The sequence below is a fragment of the Onychomys torridus genome, chromosome 4, assembly GCF_903995425.1.
Source record: "Onychomys torridus chromosome 4, mOncTor1.1, whole genome shotgun sequence".
Classification (NCBI taxonomy): domain Eukaryota; kingdom Metazoa; phylum Chordata; class Mammalia; order Rodentia; family Cricetidae; genus Onychomys; species Onychomys torridus.
In genome coordinates this window covers 66148135-66164072 of record NC_050446.1, presented here as the reverse complement: position 1 = coordinate 66164072, position 15938 = coordinate 66148135, and the positions used below count along the sequence as shown (strand labels likewise).

At 49.5% G+C, this 15938-nt stretch overlaps 1 protein-coding gene across 1 annotated transcript in view; it reads left to right on the top strand.

Moving 5' to 3' along the window:
• Alx4 (ALX homeobox 4) overlaps positions 1-5000 on the top strand; it is a 38395-nt gene extending 33395 nt beyond the window's left edge. The window contains exon 4 of the mRNA XM_036185564.1: positions 1205-5000. Within this exon, the coding sequence (XP_036041457.1) occupies positions 1205-1534 (330 nt within the window). The 3' untranslated portion in view covers positions 1535-5000. The remainder of the gene's footprint in view (positions 1-1204) is intronic.
• The last annotated feature ends 10938 nt before the right edge of the window (positions 5001-15938 follow it).

Here is a 15938-nt window from a genome sequence, read left to right as displayed (position 1 = left end):
CTCCAGCTCTAAGACTTGGGACTCCAGCAGCTGATAGCACCACTGCTCCCGCATGCCTGGGTGTGGTACCGTCAAACAGCCGCTGTCCATCCCAGCCCCGACCTGGGCCGCCTCAGTACCTCCTCCTGCTCCCCCAGGATGTGAGGGTCAGAGGGCAGCCCTCGAGGTGAGGCCGAGGAATGTGGCTGTCTAGTATATCAGCTTCACCTCTGGTCACATTCCTTAACACTTTTCTCCCCTCCCCCCTGTCCTCCCAGGGCCAATCTCTAACTCTCACTCTTGGCCCTGGATGCCAGGTGCCATCTGAGATCAGAGCTAGAGGGAAGAAGAGACCCTGCCTGTCTCTGCCACCTGCCCTGTAGACTCCAGGTCCTAGACCATTTCCGAGAGGGGGCGGTGGCCAAATTGTCCCCTCTCTGGAGCACGCCGGGGCCAGGACACGGTCAGTCTGCAGGCAGTTCTTGGGACCAGTAGAAGTTCCTGTGGACCTTGAGGACCCAGTGCCTACCTGGTGCTTTTAAAGGCCTCCTTGAGTTCTTCCCAAACCCTTGCGGGTGGGCAGGCCAGAGAAGCCTGTCTGAAATAACCGAGAACTTAGAGTTACAGTTTAGAGGAGCATAGTCCTCTCTTCAAAGAGGACCTCTGCACCTCAGACTTACTTCCTCAGAGATGCTTAGAGGCCAGAGGAAGGTGAGGACAGACGTGGGGGCGGGAAGAGAAGGAACAACAGTCATTTCTATGGAAAATGGGTAGTTGAACCCCACCTAGGGGCTGGGGCCACCTTTTCACGGCTGGGCTAGTTGGGAAGCCTCAAGGGTTCTGTTTTGGAGTCTTAGGCATTGACCTGGGCCTATGGGAGCATTCAAATGCCTGCTCCCCACAATGATCCCCATATTACCCCAACGTACAAGCCCAGAGCCTCTGTCCCCCACAAGATGCTCTCAGGTTGATCCAGGGTAATGCTTTTACTGGACCCTGAGACACTTGGAAACTCAATCCTTGCTACTGAATGTCGAGTATGGATCTGCTCTGGGAATTGAAAGTCTAAAACACAAATTCACCTCCGGTTCCCTGGGCATCCTTCATGTTAGACACCTAAGAAAGGGTTTCATTGTAATGATGAGCAGGTGAAAAGGGTAAGCGCCCCTTCTATAGCACTGCCCTCCTCGCTGGCCTGTGACATCTCTCCCTTCACTGTCCCCAGATTCAGAACCCGTCCTGGATTGGCAACAATGGGGCTGCCTCGCCCGTGCCAGCCTGTGTGGTCCCCTGTGACCCAGTGCCTGCCTGCATGTCCCCTCATGCTCACCCTCCTGGCTCTGGAGCCAGCAGCGTCTCCGACTTCTTGAGTGTCTCCGGGGCTGGCAGTCACGTGGGCCAGACACACATGGGCAGCCTGTTTGGAGCAGCCGGCCTCAGTCCGAGCCTCAATGGCTATGAGATGAACGGCGAGCCAGACCGCAAGACCTCGAGCATCGCTGCACTGCGCATGAAGGCCAAGGAACACAGTGCAGCCATCTCTTGGGCCACATGACAGGGCCCCTCCTGCCAGTCCTGATGTCTTGCTCCTCCCTGGGGCCTTGGCCACGCCCCCGCTTTCCAGGCCCGAGCTTCCCACTTGACTCTTCTCTTAGGAACCCGGCCTGGCCCAGGGGCCTGGCCCTCAGCACTTTCAGCCACCCCAAGTCTGAGGCCCCAGGGACTGCTGGGGGGGAGGGGGTGGCAGGCACTGAGGCCTTGAGCCCTGCTCCCTGCCAAAGGCAGTGGAGAAAGCCAGGTGGCTCTGTGTGTAGCTTTGCATCATGTAAGCTGAGGCCCTCTCTCTTCCTTCACCCTTCCATTTGACTTGAGTCAAAGTTAGGCTCCCTTCCAGACCTAACCGTCCTTTCTTCTGTGTGGTCCCTTGGTCACTGGGCCTATGGCTATGTGTCCTAAGTAACAAGCTGCCTTGCAGAGTCAGCTCCTGACCCCTTCTGCGCTCCCCCCCAAAGCACATGGAACCCCACCTTCTTTATCCAAGGCATCTGATCATCTGCCCATCCAAGGGACCTTGTGGCTGTGGCTTGACGGTCCCTTTTAATGGATGCACCTGGGAAAAGTGGGAGGCGAGATGAGGGAACAGAACTGAAGGATGCTGTTGCTGTCTACCCGTAAGGATAACCAAGCTCCAAGGAGATGTGGGCCAGCCTTTGATCCTGAAACTGGTTCTGGTTGACACTGTGGGGGTGGGATGCCACGTGTGAAGGGAGGCAAGGACACAGATTCCCTACCACCACCACTACTACCACTACACATGACCATCAGGAGCCAGAGAAGCTCTCAGAATGACCACAAGGAGGATCCAGTGGGCTGAACCTGGGTACCACCTGGCATCTTCTGCAGTGGGGAGGTCCCTTGGTCAGCACTGGAGCCTCCTCAGGGTCCCTCTGGTCACTCATTGGGGCTGCTGAGCAATGTCCTGGTCTGGAAGAATTTAAACTTTGGAAGACATTAGCTAGAACACAGGGCCACAGCCGAAGGGCTCTGAGGCAGAGGACATGACCAGCTCAGCCTCCAGCCAGAATGGCCTTTCTATGCTCAGACTAACAATGTCTATCCACCTTCCTACCACAGCATGACACCTGCGGAGCTTTCCACACAGGGTAGGTGGACATCGGTGCCCCTCTAGGCTAAAAGGAGACTGCTTTCCAGCTGCCCTCCACACCCTCTTAGAGAGCCTTTCCTTACTTCTTCCCCAGGGGCCATGGTCTCTGCCTCAGCTGGCCTCAGGAAAGACTCCCATCAAAGCCCACTCTCCATGGCAGGAAGTCCTCCTGAAGCCAGTCCCCCCTATCTGAAGGAAGGGGATCCCTGTCTACCTGACTTGACCTGGAGCTAGGAACTAGGATTTGAAGTGGTCCCAGCCCTCACCTGAGCTGGAACACAGAACCACCCTTGAGGTAGGTCCCTCAAGCAGGTGGCCTTTTCCTGAGGAGACACACTTGCCTTTTCTACATTCTGCCTTGACTCTTGTCCGGGAGGTGGGCTGGGCCCACTAGGCCCAGGGTTCTGCTCACCAACTGGCCTCTCAGGTTGGGCTGAGGACCGAGGAGCCCTGCCTTAGATCTGCACTAGGTCTCAGTGGGTGAGAGGGAACCACAAACCCCTATGGTGTGTCCTTGTCTGCTCTGGAACGTAGACGAGTAAGCTATCAGTAGAATGTAGACTCTGGGTTGGCCACCCCTAGTAAGAATCAGACCTCTTCAGAAACTCTAGTTCTCAAATAGATCTTAGGAAGACGAAGAAGGCCTTGGGTATTGAATTCAATGTTCCTGGTGGCTTGGCTTTAATGTTTCAGATGTTTGGGGAACCAGTTCTCCAGTTCTGGAGTGACTGAAATAACTCACTCCCTCAGAATCTAGCGAGAGAAGGAAGAACTTAAGGGCAGGAGCAATTTCCTGGGGTTTTCTTCATGGCTGTTGTGGCTGGGGAAGGGCAAGTTGGGAAATGTGTCCATACCCTAGATAACCAGTACAAAGAGTGAAGAACCAGAATAGCTCAGGAAGAAGGGAGAGTAAGCTTTTGGTAGATTCTTCTGGAAGGGAGTGACATATAACTTCTCTAGGTTTTATTTCTGGCCAGGATAGACCCAAGTCAGGCAAATTCCAACCCATAAGCTTGAGAATAAAAAAGTATATAGCAATAGTAGATTGCTCTCCACCACAGTCAAGAATTGACATGCCTACCATCATCTCTCCAGATGTAGCAATTTTTACCTAGGCTATTCTGGAAGGCCTTGGCATCAGCTAGTTCCTAGGGCAGCTGGAGATGCTCTGAGCTCCCACAGAGCATCCATCATGTCCCACATCTCCTCAGCTGCCCAGGTCCCCAGAAGAGAACTGTGGGGTCCTGTTGTTCCTAGTGGGTCTGTCTTAGCCCCTGGGATGCCCTAAAGTAACAAAGGCCTCCATGGCAACCTAGCTTCCTAATGAGCCAGATCTTCCAAAGGCACAGCTGAAGAGAGAGGACTCTACCTGCTGGGTAGTCACTTGCTGGATAAGCAAACTGAGTGAGCTGAGGCCAGCCGGGCCTGCCAGCACAGTAAGCGGCCACGCCTAGTTCTGGCAGCCTGGTGCATCACAGACAGTGGTTATGCCTGTCTCAGCTCATCTCTCCAGAAGACCTTTCCTTTCACAGCATGGGGGCCATGACTCTGAGAAATGTCTCCAAGTTTTTCTTTGAGTTTTTTAAATTTTTAATTTTTTTTAAAAATTCTTCCTGATTCTGTTCTCACAACCATGCCTCCGCCTTTGGGAAGCAAGATGGGTGAAGATTTAGGCAAGGAGGCAGCAAGATCCAGGGCTTCCCCAGCACACACTGCCATGCTCATGTTGGACACAGCTCTGACACCTCATCTCCTTGAGGAGACAGGAAGGATTCCATGGAAACCACCATGTGCCCTTTACATAGTCAATTGCCCTCTGGGATAGCCTTGGGCAGATCATCTCTGGGGACTCAGAGGAAACCAAGGCCCCAGGTCAATGGGAATGACCCTGACTGTCAGGTACCAAGACAAACAGACCCAAGAGAGGGAGAGTGGCAGGCAGCCTCGCCCCCAGGGTGCTAACCAAGAACCATCCATTGCGAAGCAGGACAAGCTTCCATTTCTTGCCCCCAGCCCCACTTCCTGCAAGGATGCCCCAGGGAGGAGTTCTCACCAGACAGTATTTCCCAGCCTCCCCTCCCCTTTCTTCACCCTTCACTCACATATAGAGCTAGGCCTGTATACTACTGATTTTGGAGGACCGTTTTCAGTGTCTAATAACCTGTTTGGGTGTGCAGTGGTCAGAAAAAAAGAGAGAGAGAAAGAGAAAACTGAGTAAGAGATATAACATGAACCTCAACCAAAACGCGCTGTTCTTGTAAGATATTTTAACCCTGTATAAATGCAACTTTTTCTTTAGCTTAATGGCCTGGGGTGGAACATTCAAATATATATAAAATATAAATATATATATATATATATAAAATACATTAAAATTTCAGAAAAACGTAAAAAAAAATTGAGGTCCGTTCCATAAAGTTTTACTGCCTATACCACCATGTAACTACATTATAGCAAAATATTAAAAGAAGCATTCTTTTCTTTTAAAGTAAGTTATTGCACTTACATCTTTTGGAGAGGGGAGGAATGTGGGGAGAAGGGGGCTGAGGGGCTGAGGTGGGTGGAATGCAAGGCAGAGGCAGCTGATGCTCCCAGCAGCCACTTCGTCGGGCGCAGCCCAGACTGTCTGTTTGGTTGTTGTTGTTTGCAATAAACTCCTTCCTCCTCTCAACTGGAGTCTGTCTGTTTTGTTCCTGACTTATGACAGATGAAATGTGATCAGAGAGGCCTCTAAAATCTCACGTTAATTGAAGTCGGCAAAAAAATACTAACAGTGCCCTTTTGAACTGCTGACACAGTGCAGGATGGGTTACCAGGCTAGATTAACAACAGGTGGCCAGCCAATCCTCCAGCGCAAAGAGGGGTGCATGGTCTGACAGGGTCTGGGACACACACACCCTTTGGCTCTTGAGTAGCAGGTAAGTCAGAGGGCCCAGAGAGGCCTAAGAGTGCTTCTTAGACAGTGAGATGGATCGTGGGCAAAGCTTCTTGCTCCCCTGTGCCTAGTACAGACTCTGCCAGGAGGCTTCATCTGCAGCCATGCTCCACATCCCTGAGGTCCCTGAGAACAGTGCTTCTGGAGGCTATTCTGGAAGCCTGATGAGAGCCAGGGCATCAGGTCCTGCAACGCTGCACTGGGAGTACAGGGCAGGCCTCCAGGAGATGCAAGACCCAAGCCCGGCCCTGATAATGAGTACTCCGTGGTAGAAGGAGCCTTCCCAGCAGGAATAACATGGACAAATAAGTCTGAAAGCCAGACTCTGAGGACAAGGGAGAAGCAGACAGGCTGCAGGACGGGCCTCAGAAAGAGGCACTGAGTCTCAGAGCAGGTAGTGTGAGGGGCAGGGTCGGAAGCACAGGAATACACCCTGTCTGTCTAGTCTACCAAGCTGTGGGGAGGGTTAATGCATACGTTCATACGCTGATGTGGTGAAGGGGTGTGAAGAATGACGGCTGTTCTTCTCAGCCTCCCATTCCAACTACCTGCACACTTTCTCAGAGATACCTTAGACGTGTTGCCTTGGGAGGGAATTCTGTGTAGCACAGATGTTTTGGGTAGACCTGGGAACTTGCTTTAGGAAATGACAGCTGGCACACATTAGGGCTGAGGGACACAGTAGCAGTTGGACTCTTACCCCACATCACAGAACAGCAACTGAGGCAGAAGTGGGAAAAGGCACATGTACCTAGAAACCGTGGAATGCTGTTTCTACCACCCATCTCTACTTCTTCCTCGGGAGTAAGGCACTTGAATCTCAAAGTCCAGCCAAGGGCTGTTTCTCCAGGGAAGTCTGGCTTGTGGGCAGATGGCTGGGTCCTACATCCCTGGTGACTGAGGGAGTCCATTCCAGAGACTGGTGCCTCTCAGCGCAGCCATCTCTCAGTAGTCATGGGGATTATCTCCAGGACCTCTGGAAACCCAAATCCAAGATGCTCAAGTCCCTTTTATCATCTCTGTATCCTTAGCAATACTCAGCACAGCAGGAATGCCAGGCACACGGTGCTAAACTTCACTGTTGACGAAGTAATGATAAGATGAAGTTAGCGCATGCTCAGTAGTGAGGTAAACCGTTACTATGTTTGCCCCTCTGCTGAATCTGCAGACAAGGAACCTGAGACCATGAGGATACTGACTCTAACTCTCAGGGAAGAGGGAGGCTGTTGATGACGATGGCTCCAGCCCTGTCTGGCTACCCAACTCAGTTCACTGTCCCTCAAACTATCAGACCTTTTCATTTGTCACCATCATTGGGATTGCTATGTTTCTGCCTAGAGTGCCTCTGTCCCCTCCCGGCCCTCTTCCACTAAGTGAGCTCCCACTGATCCTGTGCATTTCCTTCAGACAAGGCCTCTGTGGATCTCTGCTTAGTATCCACCCAGGTCATCTGCTGCCCGGGAGCTGTGTGCAGCATGGTATTGGCACAAAACCCTGAGGGCATCAACTCTTATCTGTGCCTGTCCCACACAGCTAAAGACCCTCAGGACCCAGGCTGTGCTCACATTCGAGTGCAGGTTCTGAGTGAACGAAATAAGACTTGGAGGATTGGGGAGGAAGAGATTCAGTACACTTTATGTCTAGCCAGAATGGGCCGAGAATGTAGCTCAGGTGGTGCAGGGCTTCCCTGGCATGTGTGAAGCCCAGCAATTCATCCCCAGCACAGTATAAATGATGACACATGCCTATAATCCCAGCACTTGGGAGGTGGAGGCAGGAGGACTGCAAGTCCAAGGTCATCATTAACTATAAAGCGAGTTTAAGGCCAGCCTGGGTGACATGAGACCCTGGAGAGAGAGGGAGGAGGAGGAGGAGGAGGAGGAGGAGGAGGAGGAGGAGGAGGAGGAGGAGGAGGAGGGAGAGCAAGCAAGTGAGGAAGACAGAGGGGCAGAGGAAGGTGATTCAGACCTCTGGAGAGCAGCTTGTCATGAACTTAGAGCCTCAGCTTGACCATGAACCCTGCTGTGTTCCTCAGGACTCCTGTACATTTGTGAAGAGCCATAACATGACAGGGCATCTGTCCCCATTATTTATTCCTCCTGGGGTCAAGCCAGCCCAAGGCTAGCTTCCCATGACAGCGCTTCCCATGACAGCGCAACAGGAGTTGTGGTCCGGCAGTGTTCATCCCGGAGCCTCTCCACTTACTCTTGGGCTCAAATCCCATGTTTCAGTCTCCCTTAGATAACCTCGTGCCCCACACCCTCAACCCTGCAGAGAGATTTTTTTCCTGCCTTGGTGCCAAGCCCAGCCAAAGCTGTTTTTGCCCTGTGCCCCCTGCCTTGCTATAAGAAACCCTGCCAACCCTGGCCACCATGAGTGGGTTGGTCCCCAGACAACAGAATGCTTGCTGTGCGCTGGAGAGAGTGGAGTGGGGGCTAGGGGCGGAGCTCATCCTCCCATGGCCCAGATTTGCATGCTCAGCAGCTAAGGAACAATGGACCCTCCACAAATAGCACAAATAGCCAGCTCCCCCAAAATAGGGCTGACTACAGACCCTCTACGTGTTCGTGGCGAGAAGATGTAAGCCGGCGCCAGAAGACAATGGGGTGTGAGAGTTGAAATTTTCCCAGGAATTCTGTGTGATTCCAAACAGATTTTTTTTTTTTTCCTTTTTAGCTCAACACAGACCAACAGGCTTGAGGAAGGGCAAGCTTGCACACGGAGCTTGGGTTTACGGCCATGTGCACACCATGTGTTAAGGTGTTGCCTTGGCTGGCGGGGAGCAAACCCCCTGTGATGGCTGCATGGGATCTCCCTGGAGCCCTTCAGGACATGGTTCTTAGATGTTGCAGGATTGGGGGGTGGGGTGCTGCAGGGCTCTTGCCAAGTCTTCTGGGATGTCTCTTTCATTTTTTCACAAGTCCCCTCCCCCTCTTTTCTCTGTTCTGTACCTACAGTGTACCTCTATTATTCCCAAGCTCTTTGGGAAGAGTAATAGGTCCACATCTACCATGGAATGAGAGAAAAATGAAGGTGAGAGAGAGAGAGAGAGAGAGAGAGGGGGGGGGGGGGAGATGGTTGAGAGGATGGGGCAGGGATAGAGTGCAGAATCAGCTTCCATCTCCCCTCTAACGTAGATTTACACAGAGAGCTCTGTCCTGAGGAAAGAAGGGGGAAGCCAGGAAGTCACAAGTGATGGATGTCAGAGCTGGTCTTAAAGATGGCCTCTGCTCTGCTACTTCAGGCCAGACACTAAAATGCTTTTGTTACATGTACTGCCCCCACCTATACAGCAGAGACACCACTCTGATCCTCTCATGAGGCATTTATGGGGCCCAAGAGTTGAAAGGTCTGGCACAGTGAAGAGTTGTAGAGACAAGCGATGCTATGCATACAAGAGCTTGCTGCCACCCAAGTGGCTAACAGCAGGACACCAAACATGGGGTGGGGGAACTGTCACCAAGTGTGTCACCAGACTATGATGTTGTATTTCTGGGTGACTAAAGGTGAACAGTGCAGTATTCTATCTTCATGGATGCCATAACTAAGTCCCTCACTTGAGGCAGCTTACACAACAGACATTCAGTTCCTCACAGCAGCAGAGGCTGGGGCCCTGGCTCATGGAACTGAAGTCGTCTATCTCTGGCTTGCAGATAGCTGTCTTCTCTTGGGGTCCTCCTGTGCCCTCTATACAGGCACATGGAGTAACACAGCTTAGCTGTCTCTTTCTTGCTGATAGAAGAACCCACCCTCATGGGCTCTTCATAAATGCTGTCTCTAAACACAGTGGCACTGTGGGGTTGTGTGTCAGGGCTCCTGTAAGTGAATGAGGGGCAGAATTCAGTTAATAACAAGCAGTGTGGCTTGTGTGTGTTATGTGGGTGATGGGCATGGGTGCACGGACAAGTGGCCAATTGTTACTAGAGGGTCTCAGAAGTCCCAGTGAGTTCCCACAGTGGTCTGGAAACCTCTGGTTTAGTGCCCTGCCATTTTCTTCTAGGCACATCTCATTCCCACTCTTTCCCTGGTCCATATCATCAGGCCAGCAACCAGTTCTGCCCAACTGTCCCCAGTGAGACACTAACCTGAGGAGACTCACTCTGTAAACTGTAGGTGTCAGCCTAGTTGGATTATGGGATACCTACAGGGCCCCTTCTGGGTGGGAGGGGCTTCCAAAGGAGCCTGGTGTGTAAGTCAGGAATAGAATGGAGAAGACTGGCCTCAAGCATGGGTGATACCATGCCATGGGCTTGGAGTTCAGATAGAAAGAGACTGACATCCATCTTTGTTAAGTCTCACACAACTAGTGGGACTCGGAGTGATCCAGTCTTCTTCCTGGATGAAACGACCCTGGAAGGCAGAAGTTGTCTTTCACTCCTTTCTTTCTTTGTATGTGTTGCCATAACAAGATCCAATTTATAAACAAGAGACATTGACTTCTCACAATAATAGAGGCTAGGAGTCCAAGTTCAAGATGGCAGCAGCCTGTGGGGCTGGTGTGGCACCTTCCTTCACATGGTAGGAAGGACAAACAAGCCTCTCTTGGCCTCTTTTATAAAAGCACTAAATCCTACTCACCTCCCACCTGCCTGGTGGCACTCAAGACCTTTTAATTGTCTATAGCCTGGACCAATGTCATTTTCTGATACCCATCATCTATATCATGCTTCTGCTGCCCTTAAAAAGCTGAGCCCTTGCTTACCCCACAAAGAACCAGCTTTGTTTTGAGAATTTCCCATTCTTTAGCTCCTAAATGTCTGCTCTCCATTCTCTCTGCCTGCTCAGGGCTTAGCTTACTCTTACCTGGTTTCTTGTGTAGAAGTTCAGAGTGTTTTAAACCTTTCCTTTCTAGTTTAAGGAATTCAAGCCAGGTCTGCCTTTTGGGACTTTTGATTTTTACACTGTTGAGATTATTTTCTTTGGATCTCTCTCAGCCCAGGTACTATTTGGAAATAAGTTATTTAATTGTTATCAATTTCTGACTAAGTTCTACTGCATTCAGATAATATATTTTTTAAACAAAAAATTCAACTGCATTTCATTATTTGTGTGTGGGTGCACATGCATAAATGCCACAGCATGTGTGTGGAGGTCAAAGCACAACTGTGGGAGTTGGTTCTCTCCTTCCATCATGTGGCTCAAACTGAGGTCATCAGATTTGTCAGCAAGCACTTTTATCTACTAAACCATCTCACTGGCCCAAAGAATTCTCAATTTTTCAAAAGTTATTGACGCTTACTTTTGGGGTAACACATTTGGGATGAACATTGCATGCAATTTTGCAAGTTGGGTCTCAGTTGTGATACAGGATTCTCCAGCTGTCAATTAAGCCACAGTGTTTGACAGCATTACTCAGGTCATCTACACTTTTCTATCAACTTGTTTCATCAATCACCAACATTGGATTTTTTTTAGTTGGTTTTGTTTTATATATTTTGAAATAATTATTTGTTACACACATTAATGTATTGATGAATTGGCCCTTTATCACTATCAATATTAAATGTTTCTCTTTCTCTCACTCCCACTTTTTAAACTTAAATGCATCTTACTTTCCTGAGAAGAGTGTATAGTTGTTCTTGCTGTTTTGATTGCTGTAACAAAATACCACAGACTGTATCATTTATAAAGAGCAGAGGTATATACTTAGCTCATGGTTCTGAAGACTGACATCTTCTTGGCTTCTCGTGAAGGCCTTCTTGGAGCTTCACAACATGGTAGGACGCACAGTCAAGGCAGATGAATTTGCCTTTGTGGTAAATCCAGAGAATGAGGACTCACTTCAGCACTGGTGCATTAGAGTTAAGGTTTTCATGCATAGTAAGTCCACAGCACTAGCTGATGATTTTTGTAGTTTGTTCACAGTGTGTAGTACATTTACATTTAATGTAATTATTGGTACATTTGTATTTAAATCAACCATCTTTCTGTTTGTTTCTATTTGCTGGTTTGTTCATTATTTACCTTTTCTTCTTCCTCTGCCCTTAAATTGAGTACATTTTTGGTATTTCACTTTCAATGTTGCCTTAGCAACTATGCCTCTTAAAAGTATTTTCATTGGTTGCCCTATAGTTTATGTGTTTGTAATTTATCACAGCCTGTCTTATAGACTTCTCAGTTTTTCTTTCTATTCTGCCACCAAATCCTCATTCTCCTTTTCTTCTCGACCTGGTAGTGACAGAGCAGGCCCAGTGCTCAGGCCCTTTCTTACCAATTCTGACTCTGGATAATCTCATCTAGTCCTATAGTTTTAAATCCCATCCCAATTCTAATTTTTCTTCTGAGTGCCATATATCTAACTGTTTAAATGGTACCACCCCTTAGATTCGAATAGGTAATTGTCTAAGGTGGTACTTTTAAAAGATTTTATTTATTATTTATATATCTTTGTGAGGGTGTGTGTGTGTATGTGTGTGTGTGTAGGGGGCTGTGTACATCTGTGCACATGCAGAGGCCAGAAGAAGGCATGGATCCCCTAGAGTTGGAGTTATAGGCATTTGTAGGGCACCTGGCTTGTTATGTAGGGGCAGAGATCCCAACTCCAACTGTCCAGATTGTGCAGCAGGTGCTGTTAATGCTGTCTCTCCAACCCTGGAAATACTCTTAATCTTCCCTCTTGATACACTCATCTTACTTCAGTCTGCCATGTTTCAACGGATGGTTTCACTTAGTGGATTCAGTATGAAAATTTAGGAGTTAGCTATAAGCCTTTACTTCTTTCACCTCCCACTTCTGATTTTTCATACATTTAGTAGACATTCTAGCCAGATTAAGTTCTTACCACTCCCATCCCATTCCAGCCTGTTAGCCTTTATTCAGAAAAAAACAGCAACCTGACTTCTTTCCCTCCTTCATGCTTGCTCCTATGATCTACTCTCTACACAGTAGCTGAAATGCTTTATTTTAAAAGGCCATCCAGTCATTTTTCTGCCTAAAATCCCCCAGAAACCCTCCTTTACACTAATAATGAACATACAGCATCTTTCCAGCCTACATGGTCTTTACACCATTTGGCCCTGGCTTTTCTCCCTGTAATCACCTCCCAACACACTCTCATTCTGGATCTGCCAAGGCTACACACCAGTTCTTATGCTCACTCTTCCCTCAAGTCTGGTATCTACATCCTTTGGTGCTTCTCAAGACTGAAAGATATGCTTAAATGCCTCTCTGGTCACCCTTTCCACAATGCCTTCCCACGCCCCACTCACTACTGTCTCCAACACTAGCCTTCTGGTTTCCATGGTAGTTTTGGACATTTGAAATGACACTCTCTCGGACTTGCTGTGGTCGCTTTCACCTCAGAATGTTGGCCTGCTGCCAGCAGGTACATCGTTATCTCAACGGAACGTCCTCCCAGCAAGGATTCTTACACATAACAATTAAAGATTTATAAACTCAATCCATCACATCAGGGTTTCCTTCCTTCCTTCCTTCCTCCCTTTCTTCCTTCCTTTCCCTTCCTTCCTTCCTTCCTTCCTTCCTTCCTTCTTTCCTTCCTTCCTTCCTTTCCTTCCTTCCTTTCTCCTTCCTTCCTTCCTTCCTTTCCCTTCCCTTCCCTTCCCTTTCCTTCCTTCCTTCCTTCCTTCCTTCCTTCCTTCCTTCCTTCCTTTCCTTCCTTCCTTCCTCTCTCTCTTTCTTCCTGCCATCCTATCCTCCCTCCCTCCCTCCCCCTCCCTCCTTTCCTCCCCTCCTTCCTTCCTTCCTTCCTTCCCTCCATCCCATTCTCCCTCCCTTTCCCTCCCTCCCTTTCTTCCTTCCTTCTCTCTTTCATTCTTTCTTCCTAATAAGGAAAATCATTAATAATTAGCAGAATTAAAACACGGGAGTGAATATTTACTTTATTCTGGTCCTTTCTCTAAAAGTAAATTAAATTTTACTGTTGGATACAGTTCTCTTAATAGACTTTGGGTTCAGGTTGGGAAAAAAGTCTCCATTGAGTGCAGACTGATTCTTTTCCGAGACGAGGACAATGGCTGAGAAGTGACAGTGTGTGGTCATCAACTGAAATTCAAATAGACAAGGCTGGGTCCTAGTCATGGTCTCTGGTATAGCTTTGGTCCATTGTCCAAAGCTAAAGAAGCCAAAATCCTTTTCCGAGAGGTCCACTTAGGACCTTTCCTCTTTCCCAGGCTTCCATGTGCAGGTACCCCAGTGAATGGCTGCCAGATCGATAGCATGAAATCAAAAGGCACAGCCTCATAACTGCCAAGGCGGGCGAGGGAAGGCGAGAACGGCATTGGGGAAGATGGAGTTAATGAAACCCATGCTTGGCAGTGTTGTCAAGATATCAAACCAAACTGGCGACAAGACCAGGGCTGTTAGCAGGGAAATTGCTGGGCCTGTATCCAGAAAGCCAGGACAGGGTACTTGGCGCAGAGTAGGCAGAAGGGAGATGAAGGTGAGTCCCACAGGATCTACCAGAGAAAGACTATTGGAAATCCTAGAGGGGTTCTGCCACCAATGCACAATTTTCCTTAATTTCCTCAATTGTAGCTGTTATCCCCGTAATGAGAAACACAACTCCGCATCTAAGCAGACAGTGAGGCTGGCAGAAAGCTGAAGCCTGAAAATCAGCAGATACAGGGCTACATACAGCTTTTTCTATTGAAATTAAGCCACTTCCAAAACACAGGGAAAGGGCTCCAAATAGCTTCAGACAGCAGCCAGCCAGGCAGGGCCCTCACCAGGCACCGGATGGACGCTCTCCGGACTCGTCAAAAAAAGGCCCAAATCACAAGTGCTCATTTCAATAACATAAGAAAATAAACACAGGGCTTATTTATAGCCCAGGAAAGGGACTGGGGCAAAGGAGTGCTCATTTGGTAATCCACCCTGATAGGGTAGACAGGATCCAGACCCCCAGGCTCTCTGGTACCAGGGCAAGCTGGAAGAGGGGCCAGAAGAGGGCTGGCAGCCAGAATCAACAGGTACAAGCTGGAAAAGACCCAGGGAAGAGAGGGAAGAGGTCTGAGATGACCTGCTGTCTTCCTTCTGGCTGAAGGAAGGAGAGCCTGGCAGTGGACCCCTTTCAGGCCCTCAAGGGAAGGTGCATGAGGTCAGGAAATAAAGCAATCTCCCAGTATCCTCATACACTGAGGTCCTCACATACAGCTGGGGCATATACTGGTCCTCATGTACAGCTGAGACATATATCAGAGTCTCTGCTCATAGCTGAGATACACACTGGAGTCCCCATGCACAGCTGAGGCATCTACTGGGTCTCCACATACATCTGGGAAGACACTGGAGTCCCCATGCACAGCTGAGGCATCCTCTGGGTCTCCGCACACATCTGGGAAGACATTGGAGTCCCCACATACAATTGAGGCATCCACTGGGTCTCCACACACATCTGGGAAGACATTGGAGTCCCCATGCACAGCTGAGGCATCCACTGGGTCTCCACACACACACATCTGGAGTCCCCACATACAACTGAGGCATCCACTGGGTCTCCACACACATCTGGGAAGACACTGGTGTCTCCATGCACAGCTGAGGCATCCACTGGGTCTCCACACACATTTGGGAAGACACTGGAGTCTCCATGCACAGCTGAGGCATCCACTAGACACCCTAGTGCAGCTTGGATGTACGGAGGAGTCCTGTGCATGTAGCTAGGGTGAACATCAGCTACCAGAATAAGGGTTAGACTACAACACAAACCCTCAGAGACTTGGCCAGTGTTGGGCTCAGGATATATGCATAGCCCAAGATCAGTATTCCCTGTAGATGGGGCAGGATCTCTGCCAGCAACACAGCATGGAGGCTAGCATACCGCCTGTCAGAAGCCTGTGTGGATGGTGCTCTGCTGAAGTCCTGGGTGAGAACTGGCTGCTCTTGGTATGTGCTCCCAGAAAACTATGGTTGCTGAGTTTATCTTTGTAGGAGGCAGCGACATCAGTTTGCTGCTGTGACAAAAGCCCAATGCTGACACCTGCCAGGAAGGCTCCGTGTTGTGCTAAGGCCCAATGGATGGCTTTGGTCTAAGTGACAGGGCTTCCATTCTGGGCAGCCCTCACCCATGTGTAGCTCCTGGGAGGTGGTACAAAGGATGGTGTTTGCCGAGCAAGCCTGTAGCACGGAGCTGCTTTTAGGAGAGTGAGAAAGCCTCAACCAGGGGTCCGTCCAAGTCAGAAGAGAAGCCCTGGAAAGGCTGCACATCTGAGGAAACCAAATGCTGGACAGAGATGCTGGTTATAAGAAAGGAGCCTGGAAGCCAGGAGCAATGGGGGTGTCAGGCTGGGGGGTGGGGTGTCAAGACTCGCCCCAGTCATCTGCTCTCAGCTGCCAGCATCAGTGAGCCAGCCTGACATTAAAGCCACAGCAGCAGGCTATGGGGAGCCTTGTTTCGGGTCT